A 19,983-nucleotide genomic window follows, 5' to 3' on the forward strand; every position below is an offset into this window, starting at 1 on the left:
TTTTATGTACAACGTTCACAGTTTTTCTGTAGTGTATTTAGTATCAGCATTGCACCCGTGCGAAGCCGGGGCGGGTCGCTAGTAAATGTATATTGTATAGATTATTTTTAAGAAGATAAAAACGTGGTTTCATTTAATAACACAATATCAATGTGTCCTCATATTCCGTTAGCAAAGTAAAACAGTACGTAAAATCAATAATCTCTGTCTACCCCAGTACAACACAAACATACTTGTTATAAATTCCGTAACTAAGCACTAACGACCTTCTCCCACAATAAAAACGTTTAAACAAGTTAAGTCTCGTTAAACATTTTCAAAAGAACTACTATTTATCTTTACTTGTATTGACAGTGACATACTTTAACATATTCGTGTTAAATGATGTGTTAATACTGTCTAAAGATATTCTCTATACTATGTTAATGTTTGTGAGTGATAGCACTTTTCAATGGATTAATATGAATTGTTGAATAACCCCCTTATTCATAGACGTTATTTATCAAAGGAGCATTGCTGTAATAACAAGTCTTTTTCTCAGCTTTGTTTATCTGACAGCCAATTAGATTCAAGTTATCAATATTAGCCAATCACAACGGCCCTAAGTCTACGCACCGCGAAGGGTGCCATGCCGTCAGCACTGAGAAACATACTTGTTATCACAGCAATGCTCCGTCCTTATATAAAAAACGTCTATGAATAAGGGGGTAAGTTTTTTTATAAACTTATATGGCTACCACCGGGAAGGATTGGCAGACGATTCCGCTACTGGTTGGTGCACACTAGCCGGTTACATACTGTAACATTTCGGTGGCCTACCAACACATACCGCGATGTACAAGCTTTTGACACATTAGAATTTATGTCGTATTCCTACTAGATAAGCTTGAATGTCCTTTGGTAAAATTTAAATCCCCAGCCATTCTATTCTGGTGTACGTAGGCCGGTAGACTTCAAAGATCGAGAAAGTTCTATCTGACGGTGTATGTTTTTTAACTAGTTAAAATGAACTATGGTGCTTGGAATTATGAAGGCAGGCAAAATCACGTGTAGAACGAATATTACAAATATGAAAGGTAGATTAATGTATGACAGAAAGTGCTGAACGAATTCGAATAAATTTGACAACCTTTAAAACCTTGGAATTCTACAATAAGCTAATTTTTACCCTATAAAAGTATAGAGACCTTTATACTAACAAGATTTACTCAAACAATACCACGAATAAAAAATAAACTTAAAACTCGAATTGAGTGGGAAATTACTGGTGGTAGGTCTCTCATATGTGAGAGACCGCCTGGGTAAGTACCACCGCAATGTCTATTTTTGCCGCTAAGCAGCAGTATGTAGTTACTGTTGTGTTCCGGTTTGAAGAACATTGTAGCCAGTGTAACTACTGAATAAGACTTTACATCTCTGATCTCATGTCTCAGGTCATGAGTGGTCAGTGGAATACCAAACAATACTTCGTCATTCGAGGTGTTGGATGGTGTTTCTATTGGTTATGGGCGGTCGCATTGTTTACTATCAGGCGAACGGCAAGCTCATCTCGTCATTCAAAGCAATAAAAAAAATAATCCTGTCAAAAATAAGCAACGTAAAACATTGGCGTATATTCTACCGATGTAAATCGTATTAGAGAACAAATACTAGTTCTCGATACTGCCAATTAAACAAATAAAGCGCTTTATAACAAGCTTGCACACGGATTTGTGCTAGACGGCCGATTGTTTACAGCGCTAATTGTGTTGACAACTTGGATACATCTGTCTCGGGAGACTGGGAAGAATCGGGAATAAGGGACATATATTTCGAAGTTTGTTGCATACACTCACTCACACGTGAATGTGAGTAAACATCACGCCTTATTCGAAGAGATAGGCAGAGGTAACCAGGGCACCTATTTACAATTTTGTACTTTCTAAACCTGTGTTAATGTCTTATTTAAGTTTGTTACTTATATTACTAGAGACCAGATTGTATGCAATTGCATATTTTCATATACATTTATAATCATATTTAGGCAGAGGTAACCAGGGCACCTATTTACAATTTTGTATTTTTTAAATCAGTGCTAATGGCTTATTTTGGTGTCTTGATTATTAGTAGAGACCGGATTATATGCAATTGCAATTTTCATATGCATTTATCATATTGTTTCATTTAGTAACGCAATGTCAAAATGACCCTATATATACAGAGTCCAATATTATCACAATTTTGTTCCTTCCAATGAATTCCTAATGAAGTTCCAATCAAAGATAAAATCATCGTATGTAATAAAAGAAATAGACGTCTGTCCAGCGATCAATTAACAGATTGGGGCGAAATAACACAGGCCAGTGGATCGGCCGCAATTATCTTACACCACGCTGCGCTGCGGAAATCAACAGTCGAATAACTGTGGAGTTTCTTGTTATAACAATATTTGTAGCTGACGAGTTGCTTGAAGGTCCATATTTTTAATTTTGATTAAATTTAATTTAAAAACATTAATATATTTCCATTTGTTTGCCTTCTATGACGAGACGAGCTTATCGTTTATATGGTAAGGGTACGCCCATAAACAGTAGAAACGCCATCCCACAACGTGAATTACAAAGTATTGTTTGGTATTCCACTGCGCTCGCCATACTGAGACATGAAACGTTAAGTTTAATATGTTCAGTAGTTACACTGGCTACAATGCCCTTCAAACCGAAACACAAAGGTGACTACAGTCTGCTGCTTGGCGGCAGAAATAGCCATTGCGGTGGTACCTACCTACCACTACCTAGAAACCTACCACCAGTAAATCCCAGTAAATCTTTGTATTGTTTTAGTATTAATTAACAAATTTGATATTTTTTCATATTATCCCATACTTTCGAATTGCCAGCGAAGTTAATCCCTAGTTTAATTTTTAATTTTTAAATATAAAATATAATAACTAAACGCATTGTATGCATTTAAAAACCTTTAAAGCCAGCCACCAGGCGTATCCAAGTAATAGTTACCCTACTACACACCAACTCTTCCTCCTTGCCAATATCTTACTAATTTACTTACCTTTGAATAATAATTTATCGCTTTTTTTTACAATATTGTAGAACACAATTCAAGTTACATTAAAATAAACAAACCCTGTTTGCAAGTTACTATTATTGCACCAAAAAAAAGATAAATCTGATCTAAAAAAAATACATCAAAATAATTTGTAAGCGACTCCACAGTCTTTCCTTTTCCAGCACTATCCCTGGGGCACTCCGAGAGACCATTGGTTAGGGCGAGAAATTAAAATGTACAGACCGACGTCGGGAATCGATGAATTATATATAAGCTTTAGTGTAGAAATCAATAGCTAATATTGAATGAGAATATTTCCTTTCAATTAAATTATTATAAACGAAAGTAAGGTTAATAAAAGAAAGTATAGCGGCGATAGCCTAGTTGGGTGTGGAACGGACTGCCAAGACGAAAATCCGCAGGTTCAAATCTCAAGGGTACACACCTCTGACTTTTCTAAAAATCATGTGTGTATTCTTTGTGAATTTATCGTTCGCTTTAACGGTGAAGGAAAACATCGTGAGGAAACCTGCACATCTGAGAAGTTCTCTATAGGAATTTCGAAGGTGTGTGAAGTCTACCAATCCGCACTAGGCCAGCGTGGTGGACTAAGGCCTAATCCCTCTCAGTAGTAGAGGAGGCCCGTGCTCAGCAGTGGGCAAGTATATAATATAGGGCTGATATTATTATTATTAAAAGAAAGTGTAGAAGTTATTTGCGCGGTGATATATAATGACTGCTTCGGTGGCGTAGTCGTACTGCTCTGATCGTGGGTACGAATCCCAAGTCGGGGACAGTGATATTTGGGTTTTTATGCTCAGTATCAGCTCGGAGTCTGGAATTTGTACCCGATCACATCATCATGAAACATTTGGTGAAATGTGGGTGCTTTAGTTGCACCTATGCATACCCTATCGTGGATAAAAGCGTGATAATATGTGTGTGTGTGTGCGTGCGTGCGCGCTTGCGTCCGAACCTACGTGCGTGCGTGTATGTGATATTTTTACCATTAAATTACAAGACGTGCAAACCGCTCGCTGATGCTAAGTGCAACAAAGCAATATAGTAACGTACAGAAGTTTGAATTATAAAGTACTGCGTTGTATTCTGCGCTCGGCAGCCTGAGACAAGATGCTAAGACTCGTAATACCCAGTTATTACTCTGGCTACAATGTTTTTCAAACCGGAACACAACACATTTGCTTGGCTTAGAAATAGGCATTACTGTTACCAAGCAGAACCTCGCAAACAAGACCTGTCTCTTGGTTACTCATCAGTGGCCATCCTGAACCGACGTAACCCGTTAGTGGGTTGCCCTCAGCATGGTCGCTTAATTTTCAAGAGTTGCGAGCACCTAAAGCGCCTACCCGAAGGTCCGGTGTGTTTGTATAGGCCAACCCCCCCCCCCCCTCTCACCCTATGTGAGACATTAATTTCACACCCATTTTTGATAATTAAATACACCAATTCGAAACATTTGAAAAAAAAACCCTTGTAAGGTTACCAAAAGTATGTCTTATTAAAAAAATCAAAATCATAGTGTAGAGCAGGGATGGCGAACCAATGGCACATGTGCCAGTGTTGGCACATTACAAAATAATTCGGACACGTGCGTAATCTAACCAAAATACCCAACATGGGTCATCAAAAAAGTCGCTAAAACGGCACTATGATAGATATAACCCAGTGTTTCCCAACATGGGGCCCACGCCTCACAGGGGGGCAATTTAAACAGAATTTTCAGTTTTTCATTATACGTTTTGAAATTTTACTTACGATGTTTTGATAACAATTTGATAGTAATTTCTTCCTAAAACTTGTCCTTTATATTTTAAGGGAACAAAACAATTATTAAAGGTTAAAAATTATGTATGGTGGGCTTAAGAATTTTAGAAATGTTAAGGTGGAGCATGGCCTAAAAAAGGTTGGGAAATACTGATATAACCGGTCCTGGATGCCACGCTACAGGCTTTTTTATATATAAATAGCTAGCTGACCCGACAGACGTTGTCCTATCTTAACTACGTATGCACGCGCGCATTCTGTTGATCGCTGACAGTTATTTCAAACCATTGACAGTTATGTAAAATTAATATTGTCGCTAAGTTTTCATAAATTTTCTAATTTTCCGCGCAATTTTTTTAATTGTTTCTTTCATAAGAACCTTCTCCTGACAATAACAAACAACAACAAAAAATAGTGAAATCGGTCCAGCCGTTCACGCGTGATGGCGTGACCAAGGGAAATAGGGATTCATTTTTATATATAAAGATTAATAAAGAATGAATAAATGACACATTAACCATTAAAGGTTCTCCAATCTTGGTCTAGTGTGTAGTCAATGCACTACTAACCCTTGACCACTCTTGCTCGCTACTAGTCCTAAAATTCTCACAAAATTTAACTTCAAACATAAATTCTCTACGTCGAAGTCAGCGGAATCAAGCGAAGGGTAAAAGGATTCCCATTTTAAATAAACGAGTTGTTTTAAACTCACTCCCTGGGGAATATAAAGGATAGAAAAGGATTGACTCATAACATTTTTACCAAAGGAGTGGATGCAGATGTAAATTTAAAAATAAAAAGAGATTAAAAGAAACCCATTTTATTTCGAATACGTAATTATTAGTGTAGAGGATACTGCATTTTAATAAAGATATCAAAAGTCTCATTGCTTGATAGATGCAAATATTTTTTAGATTCAACTCGGTCCACGGTTCAAATTCCAAATTGAACAATAACATATCTTAGATTATAATGTATTGCATGGTGTCGCTGTATTTGACGCCCATGGCATTATATATTCAACTAGAACATACTCGAGCCCGCCCGCGAGAAAAAAAACAGAATAAAAGTCCCACTTTACATTTTCCCGGGATAAAAATTTGCCCATAGCATTCAGGAATTATGTAGTTTTCCCATTACTGATAAAAAATGGAGAGTTTAGTAGTTCCTGAGATTAGCGCCTTCAAATAAACAAACTTTCCAGCTTTATATATTTTTTTTATTTAAAATCAGCAATAGTATAAATTAGCAGGTATACCAATCAGTATTTCAAACCTAAACACAGAAATAGGCATTTGCTAGTATCCGCCAGGATAGCGAACACCGTATACAAAGCGTAAAATCTGCTATATTGGCCCACGTGTGACGCATTCCCGGATCAGCCTGTGTACATCCCGCTACAAACCGGTATAATTGTATCGACCAACGAGGGATAATCATCTCTTGTCAGTCACTATCCGGACCCTACTCCACTTACCATCAGGTACAGTGAAATCAGTTTGCAGAGACTGTATAAAAAGACAATAAGTCTCATCTTGCCACATTATTTTTATTGCTTTGAATGACGAGACGAGCTTGCCGTTCACCTGATAGTAAGCGATACGACCGCTCACAAACAGTATAAACACCATCCAACACATTAAATTACAAAGTATTGTTTGATATTCCATTGCGCTCGCCATAGGACTTGAGATGTTAAGTCTTATTATGTCCAGTTGTGAAGTATACCAATCCGTACTAGACCAGCGTGGTGGACTAATGCCTAATCCCTCTCAGTAGTAGAGGAGGCCCGTGCCCAGCAGTGGGACAGTATATAATACAGGGCTGATGATAATGATGATGATGTCCAGTAGTTACACTGGTTACAACACATATAGACTTAATACCTACCTCTAACTGATGACAGAATCACGGCAATCACCCTGGCCAATCTAACTGGACCAATTATGGTAAATTTATATTAATTAGATCAAATTAAATCAATTGTTCGCTGGTAATTTCGGTAATTGGATGTCACTGATAGTTAACATAAATAAACGGAAGGCAGAAAGGCTTGAGTGACTTGTCACCACTCAGTAAAAAGTTATAAGAAAGAAATTAATTGAAAAATCTGTTACTTGCACCTGCACCCGTGTTTAATGAATATAGTAATAGATGCTCAGTTTCGTTCTGGAGCGCGATATCAGCTGAAATACTGTTAAATTAAAGTCAGAATCTTAAGATCGTGGTTATTTACTATATTATTCTATACTACTAGTTTTTAGGCGCGGCTTCACCTGCGTGGTGGAGTTTTTCTGGATAAAAGTCCCGCTATATATTTTTCCCAGGATAGAAAGTAGCCTATAACCTTCCCAGGGTCTTAAACTATCTCCATACTAAATTTCATAAAAATCTGTTCAGTACATTTTGAGAAAATCGATAACATACAGATAGGCAGAAAAGGGGACTTTGTTTTATAATATGTATAAATTACATAAAGCTGAAGAGATTGTTTGTTTAAACTCGCTAATCATAGGAACTACTGGTCCGAATTGAGAAATTCTTTTAGTGTTGGATACTCCACTTATCGAGGAAGGCTATAGGCTAGACATCATCACGCTATGACTAATAAGAGCGGAGCAGTAGCGAAAACTGTTGCAAAAACGGTGAAAATTAAGTTTGAGAGATTCTGTTGCGTGCTTTGCTAATTACATCGTCAAATTGGGCACAAATGTCAATCTCCACTGAGTAGAAAAACCCAATAACACTTTGTGTGACCCAGGACCTCAGAGCGCTGCCGTACCGCGCATGCAGCACATTACGCCACCAAGGCAGTCTATTTAACAAGAATCTAATAACCTTCTTGTTCGCAGTTTAACTTCGTGGGCAAACTACTTGGACCGAAGGGCAACTCATTAAAGCGTCTTCAAGAGGACACCATGTGCAAAATGGCCGTTCTAGGCCGAGGGTCCATGAAGGACCGCCAAAAGGTATTTAATTTCATTTATTAAAGGTCTGACAGAGGTCTGTAATTTCGCGTCTAGACGGGGATAATCTTGTGAGATTTTTTGTTACATACTAAAAGGTTAGATTATACTTATAATTTATAAGCCAACAGAGAATTTATTATGAATGTATATTACGTATAAATGGTAGCAGTTTGATTATTGGAACGCAATTCTAGAGACGAGCGTCAGATGAAATAACGTGGGCAGCAGTTTATTACAGCATATTTTGACATCGGATTGACTTTGGAAATATTTATTATTAACGAAGTAGCAATCACACCTCATAATACAGTATTCTGTACAACATGAATAGCGAATATAATTTATTTATATTTGATGTTTCCAAATATGTTTATAGAGCGCAAGTCAGTGAATCTACTGCACCTGAGGGTAAGTAGAATGTCCAAATAGTGTCGAGTGAGGATTATCCCACGCCAGTCTACACAATTATGTCTGTTCTAATCGGATATGTATAGGCTGATCCCAGAACGCGACATATGTACAAGGTGTTAAAACCCGCCATAGTGGTTTACGTAAGTGTGTCGCGTTCCGGGATCAACCTGTATACATCGAGTTCCAACAGGCCGGCATAATTGTATCGACTACCAAGGGGTAATCATCTCTCATCAGTCGACATTGTAATTGGCCAATCCCAATCAGGTGCAGTGTCACTTTGCTGTGTACGAATAAAAAAGAACAAGGACTAAGGCAAATCCAACCTACAGCCTTTACTCATAAGGTATTCAATCCAGGGTTTTTGTAGGAGGAGGAGCTGCGTGTGTCAGGAGATCCGAAGTTCGCGCACCTGTCCGACGAGCTGCACGTGGAGATCAGCGCGTTTGCTACGCCCGCTGAGGCTCATGCCAGAATCGCGTACGCTCTGGCTGAATTGAGGAGGTTCCTTGTGCCTGTGAGTAAAATAATTATCTCTACTAATTTATACATACACACACTCACTATTTTTATCCTCTAGGGAGTAGACAAAGACTCAACTGGTGCAGCCACTTTTCGCTGTGTTGTGCCTGTGTATATTCGAGTCCAAACTAGACCGGCATAATTGTGTCAACTGGCATGGATTAATCGTTCAGGGACGGTTCCGAGCAGCTATCTTAGTGATCAAGATACCCCGGGGCTGTCCCGTATGAACCGTAGAAGGGCACCGCGAGTTTTGGTTGATATGCTGGTGTAGGGTATACATGGGTTAGGGATTCGGATGATGTTATACTCCCGAGTGTCGACATAAGACCGGTGAAACCAACATTACCATCCCACTCGCCCTCCAAGTGGTGGTAGCGATGACGCGTTTATTGCCCGCGGGAAAGACGAAGGATTAATCGTCAATCAACACTATCTGGACCCAACTCTGCTTACCATGTGCAGGTGAACCACTATGCCGTGACTTTAAAAAATAAATCCGAACGATACCAAAACATAAGTTTAATTTAATTGTCAATATACTCGAGCTGGTCTTCGAAACAGCTGAAGCGATTTTGAAGGGATATTCATTTCCGAGCATTTGTGGTGTCTTGGTGTAGAAACGTGGTCTAAGGTTCGAAATAAAAGAAGACATTTCAAGCCAGTTTATGTTTCCATTTATTAGTATCACAAAAATATAAAATATTGTAACTAAAATACTAAGACACATCACGAATTTATCCCCGAAGAAGTATGCAGAGGTGCAACCAGGGCACCGAATTTTCGCCAAGTTTGCTCGGTCCCATGATGTGATAGGGGAGAGGGAGTCTATCGCCATATCGAGCACAAATTTCAGACTCCGGGCTGATACTGCGCAGAGAAACCCTAATAATGCTGACACAAGATATAAATGTTATTACACACTACACATTTAACATTACATTTCACAATATTGTAGGATAATGTAGGTATTTTATAAAAAAAAGACTTAAAACAAATATATATAAAACATAAATAAGTTTATAATTTCCCACGTAAATAAACACTCATATAAAAACCACAAAATCGACCATTTTATAAATAACTTTCGATACAATGGATATTAAGATAGAATCTCATGTTAAAAGGATATATCGTGTATAATGCGATATTGAACGCATAACCGATATTGTATTGTTCCCTTCGCATAATAGTGTTTGTGAGGGGCGAATAAAGCCTATTTAGGTGATAAAAATATTTTGTAAATAACCCTTCCGTTCGCTTATAATATCAGTGTAATACAGGGTCATTTTGACGTTGCGCTATTAAATTAAACCACATTATCTACTTGGAAATAACATTTAACAATCAATTACTTGAGCCGTAGATGTAAAATGAAAAATTGTAAGTTTCGAATAAAATAAGTATTAATAAAAGGTATTTTTAATTTTATGCGCCTTAATGTCACTACTACTACTTTAAGAGAACTCGTCGCAGCGGCAACATCATACTTTCAGTCAGAAATACACTAACGCAGACTCCATATTGGCATTAAACTACAAAATGATAAAAAAATCAGAAAGTTAAAACCAAGATTTTTCGCGAAAATATTTGTTATAAATGGATGATTTTTGACACAATTTCAGCAAAGGTGAAGACGAGTATGTGGTTTCATTTACTAACGCAATGTCAAAATGACTCTGTATAGAGCTGATATTATTATTACATATTTCTTCACCCATGGAACTTTTTGAACATACATAGATTCTAGCAATTTATTCGAACAGTAAAAATCTCCGAAGAAAATCAGACTGAATGCTAAAACGTATGCAAGCCAAGACAATATAATTTACGAGCGGACAGGTCCCAAGCGTCGTGACGTTTATAGTTCGTCCACCTGTTCTTTTATGTCGCTTTCATACCTTTATTGAAAACTTGAAGTTTTGACAACTCTATTGGGCTGTTGGCGGGACAAAGAGTGAGGAGTTGGTGCAGCTGCGTGCTATTTCGTGACTCTGTCTCTCAGCCAGTAAGTTGTTTTACGATGGCGACTTATGAAACCGTCTCAAACTATCATACATCGGCAAGACATTTTTAACGTGTTAAAAATTACTTATCGCTTCCACCACGGGGAGGTGAGTGGAAAAGATTTTTTTATTGCTTTGAATGACGAGACGAGCTTGCCGTTCGCCTTATGGTAAGCGATACGACCGTCCATAAATAGTAAAAACACAATCCAACATTGAATTACAAAGTATTGTTTGGTATTCAACTGCGCTCGCTATACTGAGACATGAGATGTTAAGTCTTATTATGCCCAGTAGTTAATGTTCTTCAAACTGGAACACAACAGTGACTACACACTGCTGCTTGGCGGCAGACATAGACATCACGGTAGTACCTACCCAGGCGGACTCTCACATAATGAAAGACCTACCTACCATCAATAAATGTTGGCATCGCCGGGTTTAGGATCCAATGTCAATCGGGAGTATAACATCGAGCGGACATTGAACCGACTTAAGTTTCAAAAACATCTTTAGCTGAGCAGTGGCGAAAGGTGAAATCCGAAAAGCAACCCGACACAACATATAGGTATTAATAGGCATAGATAAATAATGAAATATAATAATATCAGCCCTTATTATATACTAGTTTATAATAAGTGCACATAGTATATGTATAGGTATTAAATTTTTAATAATTTAATTTTAGTTAAGAAATAATGATATCCTTTGTTTTATAGAGTTTATATTTGTTAAATTTTATGTTTAAAATTTTTGTTAATGAAAATGTAAGTGTTTTGGTGTCAGTACTGTAAACTTACATTAATTTGTGATAAATAAATAAATAAATCTCACTGCAGAATATATGCATAAATATGTCTGCAAATCATTCTGATAATAATTAGATTCTACACAAAGAGAAGCCGCTAGGAATCGATTAATATGAACCCTTCACCACTGTCGATGAGACCATCAAGAATGTTCCATGATACTCATTGCAATAGCCTATCGCTATATCAGCGACAAAACTCCTCCCCGGGCAACTGTATTTTTTATAATCGAAAAAGTCATTATAATTGTTGGAAGTAATTAGTATAAATGTTCTGAGTTATTTATAAAATTAAGTAAAAAAATTGTGTTATTGACACGAGTGTTTATTTCAGAGTAAGTAACTAAGCAAACAACAAAACAACAACATTCAAATATTTATAAAATAGAACACATACAAAATAATAACACAACAAAGGTTACATTAACAACAATAATAATTGTTCGTTTGGGAATCGAACCCAAACCTCACAGATCTGTAACTTTAAAGACAGTACCAACTTCTTGCAGACAATTGCTAACTTAATAAACCGTCAGTATCTATGCCGAATGTTTCTCAGCCGCAGTAACGTCTACGCGTCGCCTTAAATCTCTAAAGTACTCGACAGCAGCTTAAAGCACTTCCGTTTCCTTACGCTATCATTTCTATAAAATATCTCGAGGAAACTGGATTATTAAACGGCACTCATCGCTCTGAGTTACGTCTCGCAAAACTAGGAAATTCTGATGTTTATCATCCAAATTCAAGATGGTTCCGTGAAACTCAAGCTTATTTGCTTCTCTGAAATATGTAGCAGCACAATGTTTTGCTAGCTGCTCCACTCGTGGAACTTTACCATTATGTACTTTATCAAGATAAAATTATACAGTGTTTTGACATTGCGTTAAAAACGAAACAAGTCTGCAAGAGATTGCCTTGTAAGATCGCCATTTGTACTTTTTTCTTTTCTTGTGCTATTATTTTTGGCTGTACAATAAAGTGCAATATATAAATAAATATTCGTCTTTGTTATGTACGTAAATGAACTGAAATGATTTATTTGGATCCGTAAAATGTTATGCATTATTTAGATTCCGTCAATATTAACTCTACCACCAGTTCGGAAAGCAGTTCTCACCAGAGAAGAACGGGCATGAAACTCTGGTGTTGCTCTTTTCAAAATCAGTTTAAGATAAAGACTACAGTACATGATAAAGAGAGGAGAAAAAAACAATTGTTTTTTATTATTGTTTAGAGCAGTTCATTTAAATGCTCGTAAAATATGGAATAAGTTAATTTAAATATTCATATGAGTGCATAACCCTCTCAGGAATTATGAATTTTCTTTTTATTATGCTTATAGGTATAAGTATAGCGTGCTATATACACGCCTCTGTAGATGCAATAATAAATCAGTACGCTGCGAGCCAGCATTCATAACACTCGTGTTGTATTGTATACCTAACTAGCGACCCCGGCTTCGCACGGGTGCAATATTTCTCCACTATTTAATGGATGTTATTATACATAAAAAACCTTCCTCTTGAATCACTCTATTAAAAAAACCGCATCAAAATCCGTTGCGTAGTTTTAAAGATTTAACCACACATAGGGACAGAGAAAGCGACTTTGTTTTATACTACGTAGTGATAGTGCTTACTTCAGCTAACATTGTACCAAAAATCATCAAAGAATCGCTCGTCAGACGACATTCTATTGGACCCCACTCCACTTACAAGGTGCAGTGGGGTGCTACCCCGTACCCTTAAAAAAAAAACCAACTATAGTGGTCCACGAAGTATGTCGCGTTTCGGCATCAGCCTGTATATGTCCGGTTCAAACAAGCTGGCATAATTATGGCAACGAATAATCATCTCTGTTCAGCCAAACTCTATTCAATCCCACGTAAAGCATCTGGTGTAGCAAAATCACTTCGCCGTGTTTATATAAAAATAGTAATCAGTAACTTTATAGCAGGTTATACAATCGCATCAATACAAATTTCATCTCTCACAGCTATCAGATCCGTAAATATTGGCATTCACTCAAACTCAGCACGATCGCAATTATGCGATCTATTTTTAATTAGGCAAATACACTTCAAGTTAATTTCGCAGCGACGAGCGAATGCGTTTGTTGGAAATATTTGCCAACATCGTTGGCTGGTGTGCTCCATATATCAAGCCATCATACTCACGCCTTTATCTCTTATAGGGTAGGCAGCAGTGCCAAAGAGTCCATATAAGCCCATTACTGCCGGCTTCCCTTTCGAAGTTTATGTAAAATCTAATTAGAATGATTTGCAGACGCCATTAGTACCTATTAGTATGCATATGTTGTGACGGGTTGCCTTTTGCAAAATTTCACCTTTCACCACTGGTAGGCACTTGTGGCAACCACTTTTTGTATATTCCGTCCCATAGTGGGAATCGTGTCATTGTCAGGCACAAATTCACCATACCGGACTGATACAAAAGCAATATCACATATCCCAACCCGGAGGTCGAACCCACGGCCCTAGCACGGTCCAACCGCAATACAACTGGGCCATTGAAGTATATCATTCCATGTTATAATTTTGCCGGATATTTATGAGCTCTGTAGTGCAACAGAAATGGCTTTGCAATTTTACGATGCATCCGACATACCTGTATGAATTTTTATGACTACTTACAGAAACGGAATGGATGTACTAAAAAGTATGGTTCTAAAGTGTTGTATGAAATATAGAATGTTATCTATAGGTATATAGATATGAATATTGAATCCGCAAACTGCATTGGTGGCGTAGTTGTAGGTATATGGTACGAGTAGGAATATAACGTTGAGATCCTGGAGTCGAATCCCGGGTCGGGCTAAAATAATTGTGGGTTTTTCTGTCTTAAAAATTACTTAGTCGCAGCTCGGAGTCAGTTGACGGTTTGATACCCTCGTGGCTCGGAAAGCACGTAAAGCCTTTGGTCCTGCGAGATCTGTCTTCGGATATGTCGGATCGCCGTCTCACCGGACTATGAGAATGAAGGAACAGATAATGCACCTGTGTATTGCGCACACACTTGTGCCACATATCTTCTGTACTTCGCTGATCTCCGTTGAGATTGGCCGCTGTGACCGAAATTCGACTAGGACGGATTCATTCATTAAAATATATATCAATTTTTGTTGTGTTTCTATTATCAGGACGACGTTAGTATCAAAGAATAATTATAAAAAATCAGCAGAAAAAAACGCTAATTTTGAAAAATCTACTTAAACGTTGGCAATTTGGGTGATCTTTTTGAATTAAATCTCCAAAATCACTTACTGATTTCAGTGATTTTTTTTGTTAGTATTATTAGTTCCGGCTAGAATCATAGGATTATTATAGACCCTACAAGTATCGCTATTATCGAGAATTAAAATATGATAGGTTGCTTCCTTAAAATGCGGTCTGTGGCAGGTCGTCTGCTGGACCCACTGATATCATGACGTATGTGAAAGTATACGAGGATGATGCGAAGTTTGCAGAAGTTGAACGGGTTTGAGTGAAGTTTTCACACAGAGATAGTCCTTTTTATCCCAAACAAAACATAGCAATATTACCACGCACGGAGAAAGCCTCGAGTGATAGTCTCAAATATGTATGCACCTGCTAAATAAAATACCGCGACGACTATGAAATATTTAATTAACTGCCTTGGCCAGCAGGTTTTGACTGCCTTGATGGCGTAGTTGTATTGCATACGCGGTACGACAGCGCTCCGAGGTCCTGGGTTTCGAATCCGGGTAGGGCAAAATGATATTTGGGTTTTTCTGCTCAGTATCAGCTCGTAGTCTAGAATTTGTGCTCGATATGGCGATAGGCTCGCCCCTTATCACATCATGGGACGGAACACACTTGGCGAAAAGTGGGTGCTCTGGTTGCGTCTCTGCATACCCCTTCGGGGATAAATGCGTGATGTTGTGTGTGTGTGTAAATATTTAATTATCTGGAATTTTCTCACAATCCATCCCCGCCATACCGTTTAAGCAGGTAGGGACACGCAACGGTCACGTACGACGAATCCCGTTTACTGTCCACATCCGCACAGAATAAACAACGGCATATTTACCACACGTGCCGCGTCTAATAGATTTCTATGTGTTTTATTATGTAGGTATTGTGCTTGTGTTTTACTTTCTCTAAGGCTAACATTTGCGTAGTTTGTGCTGAAGAATCGTTTAGTCACTTAGCAGTATTTTTTCCTCTTGGAAAATACAAATTAAAATTTGCTTTTAAGTTCACAAGCCCTTTGTTAACTGCATTATATAGACAGACATTATTTTACGTGCCATAGTCCTCTTGAGTTAAATTCTCATTTTAATGTGTTTATTATTTTATTTAAAATTATAATAATATGTATAATAACATATCAACCCTATATTATATACTGTGCCACTGTTGGGCCTCCTCTACTACTGAGAGGGATTAGGCCTTAGTCCACCACGCTGGCCTAGTAGGTACAGATTAATAGACTTCACACGCTCTTAAAATTCCTATATATAATTTCTCAGGTAAGCAGGTTTCCTCACGATGTTTTCCTTCACCGTTAAAGCAAGCAATAATTTACAAAGAATGTGCCCTTTTGTTTTGAACCTACGGACATTCGTGTCGGCAGTCCGTTTCATGCCCAAATAGGCTATGGCCGCTATAGTTGTCTGAAATTGTTTTTTCAACGTCTCTCTCTTACAATATACCACTTCAGTCATTTCACTACAACGTTACCTCAGCGTTAACTTGTTTGTATCAGATGACCCAGACGCTCTCTACTCTAATCTGATCTGTTGCAGGACTACAACGACGACATCAGACAAGAGCAGATGCTAGAAATGCAGATCCTGTCCTCGCAGACCGAGCAGAGGAGGCTCACCCCTCCAGACTCCTCGAGGAGTGGCAGCGAGGAAACACTGCCTCTGCGAGATACACATAAGCAAAGGGTAAATATAAATTTGCTGGTAGGTCTCTCATATGTGAGAGTCTGCCTGGATAGGTGCCATGTAACACATATCACACATCATTGCTGATGGTAGGATATACTTTATATCCACCCAGATAGCGGTCACCGTACACAATGTTTTGAAACCCGCCATAGTGTCCCAAGTGTGTTGTCTTCCGAGATCAGGCGGCGGCTAGGACTAATTTATTGGCAAAAGCGGCTTTCACCCGAGCGATTAGGGCCATTAATGAGGTACATGCCAAAACAGATATTTTGGCATGTAAGTGGAGTGAATTGGCAAAGATTTTGTTATTTATTCTCTGTTACACCTAATAATTAGTATTTAATAATTTTATGTTTTATTTTGTTCAATGTTTTTAATATGTTTATGATTGTTTTGTTTTTTGTTTTATACTTGTTTTTTTTTTTATTTTAATTAATATTAGTTACCCCACATTGTCGCATTGGAATAGTTCTGTTATGACTGTGTGTGAGAAAAAGAAAATTAAAAAAAATAAATAATAATAATTAGCCTGTGTATATCCGGTTCCAACAGGAGGGCATAATTGTGTCGACTACAGGGATAATCATCTCTCGTCTGACATTCTATTGGACCCCACTCCACTTACTATCAGCAGCGGGGTCACTTTGCCGTATAAAAAAATATATTTAATAACCCCAGATTGCATTATCCACTTTATTGCATGTCCTATTTTATGTCCTAAGCGACAAGACGAGCACAAAAAGCCTTTTGCGTGTTACTTCTGCTCTTACATAGGCTTTGAAAATACGCCTCATATAATCCCGATTCCTCAGATCACAGGAGTGCAGCCTTCGCCTGCGCCAGCGACCTTGCCTGGTGGTATCGCGGTGAACCACGGGGCGACCGCTCGAGACTTCTCACCACCAGCCCCGACCCCTGCCCCGGACCATCTCGCTGCACATCATCAGGTAAGCATGTCTCCAATCTGCATCTCATGAGGTATACCTGCAACATTATTTAATGGGTACACCATACAAAAAATGAACGTGACAAATACAGAATCTTCTATCATTCGCGTAAACATAAGAAATCATTACAGAATCTTCTCTTTTCAGTCAGTTAACTTTTTTGAAGATGCGGTCATAAAATTGATTGCAATATGTTTCTGTTCAAAGACACTATCGCTTAGTTGTTTGGACTTTACTTATCAGTTATTTGGAAATAAAATATTGACTGCTGCCACGCTGATTGACCTACATCCATTTTTAATAAACTATCTCAATCTTAATCTGATTCCGAATGAACCAATCAAAATAACTCATTTGTAAGCATGTCAAAAAATCTTTGTTCTGATTGATCCATTTTTGACAGGTTGAAAAGAGCGATTAGGATTATTTATTGAAAATGGCGGCTATGCAACATTCTTTTAACGCAAAACTTTGACTACGTTCAAAAGACGGAGAAATATGTGCTAATTCCAAATATATATAAACTCAATGTCGCAAATAATGTCGCTTAAGTTAATTAGCATGCCAATAAGCCATATTTTTTAATCAAGACATTGCAAGTTTAAGAAACTATTTTAATCACACGGTTTCCTCATAAATTTCTTAGAAGACTAATGTACAATTCTTTCATTCCTCGTCGAGAAACTTTCTTATATATACTATTTTTTTAACAAACAAAAAGTTTTAGTTTTCACTAACTAAACTCACGGACGACATAAATAACAAAGTAGTTTGCTAACAAACCAGACGTCTTACTTTCAATCTTACGTAAAAACATTTATACCAAAGATATATATTCACTTGTATTTGATTTTCTACACTGGACTCTAAAAATCTGAAAGCTAAATTGTTTTTAACTCCTACAACTAACTAGAGAATTATGTAATAGGGAATGTGCACGAACTTCAGGTGGCTGCAAAAACTGATACAAGCGCCACAGTGTAGCTAAAAAAGGGCCTTTCCCACCTATAATAATTTCTATTTAATATATTTTTAAAAAGCGGCGATAGCCTAGTTGGGTGTGGAACGGACTGCCAAGACGAATGTCCGCAGGTTCAAATCCCAAGGGCACACACCTCTGACTTTTCTAAAATCATGTGTGTATTCTTTGTGAATTTATCGTTCGCTTTAACGGTGAAGGAAAACATCGTGAGGAAACATGCATATCTGAGACGTCCTCTATAGGAATTTCGAAGGTGTGTGAAGTCTACCAATCCGCACAAGACCAGCGTGGTGGACTAAGGCCTAATCCCTCTCAGTAGTATAGGAGGCCCGTGCTCAGCAGTGGGCAAGTATATAATACAGGGCTGATATTATTATTATTAATTTATATTTTTAATAAATGTTAGTATATAGGTTCCGATCGATTATTATTGACAGACAGCGTGGCTTGAATATGTTTTTTTAGATGGGAAGCAATTATTTGGATGTTATTGTTGTAAATGAGTTTATGTTTACCTAATTACAGATTTGCTTACATTGAATTTAACGAACAAACTTATTTATTATTACAAATTACATTATGAGATATTTCTCAATGATTTTGGAAGTCATACTTATGTAAGTTTTTATATCGTTTATTTTTGCAAATTACATTTGTCAATGTTTTTAGAATTCGCCCTGATGTGTGTCTTTTAAATGTTTATGGAATTTTGTCGCTTAACACATAACTTTGGAATAAATAGGTCTTGAATACGTCATAAAATTTTACACAATTGAATTTATAATTTTTTACGTGTTGGGCCATCAGATATACAAAATTATATTATCAACAAATGTAATGTTATTTTTCACCTCTTTTAATCTGTACACTACAACCTATACATAGGACAACTCTACAATGCATATTTTGCGATAATAAGTATTAATAGATAAGGTTCAGATTGCCCCACTAAATGGCAGCTATTTCGTCGTGCACGTTCCCTATAAGAATTGATTACACATACAATAACACCATATACTTGCACTCTATACTTCTGTCTTTAGATAGGTACTTTATACTATATAAGATCAGGGGCCCTATTCCGTTTATGGGGACAAAACCGTCTTATTGTAATGAATAATGTAATCGAAGGACAACTTTGACGGCCGTATAGGTAAGTAGGGGATTTTTGACTCTCTTACTTGTTACCGAAGCTGTCCTTCGAATAGAACGCCCGTAATTGCAAAAAGACGGACTTCCCCTCCTAGACGGAATAGGGCCACCTGATCTTAGTATATACTACATAATTTATACTATTTAAAGTATAAAGTACTTATTAGTGTTAATTTGCTATTTTGAAATGAATATTTGCCATTGCCTACAGCCGGCCCCAACTCCTGAACTGTGGCAGCATCAAATGGTATTTATCACTAACCCCAAGGTCTAAACAAAAACAATCCTATATTATGTCTTCTTTTGGGTAGATACCACCGGACCCATAGCGTTGAGAAACTATGAGCAAAAGTCAAGTCCTGTGAGGGTTGCATGTACCATCGACATCAGAGGAGAAGCATGAGGAGATTGTCTCCCT

At 37.6% G+C, this 19,983-nt stretch overlaps 1 protein-coding gene across 5 annotated transcripts in view; it reads left to right on the top strand.

Annotated features, from left to right (window-relative positions):
• The window catches only part of LOC115445883 (KH domain-containing, RNA-binding, signal transduction-associated protein 2), a 156,176-nt gene that overhangs the window by 119,407 nt on the left and 16,786 nt on the right, over nt 1–19,983 (top strand). For all 5 annotated transcript variants that reach the window (XM_037442113.1, XM_030172371.2, XM_037442103.1 and 2 more), the window contains exons 4-7: nt 7,683–7,799; nt 8,581–8,727; nt 16,335–16,481; nt 17,297–17,431. In XM_037442113.1, coding sequence (XP_037298010.1) covers nt 7,683–7,799; nt 8,581–8,727; nt 16,335–16,481; nt 17,297–17,431 — 546 coding nt within the window. The remainder of the gene's footprint in view (nt 1–7,682; nt 7,800–8,580; nt 8,728–16,334; nt 16,482–17,296; nt 17,432–19,983) is intronic.

Source organism: Manduca sexta, chromosome 4, assembly GCF_014839805.1.
Source record: "Manduca sexta isolate Smith_Timp_Sample1 chromosome 4, JHU_Msex_v1.0, whole genome shotgun sequence".
NCBI lineage: Eukaryota > Metazoa > Arthropoda > Insecta > Lepidoptera > Sphingidae > Manduca > Manduca sexta.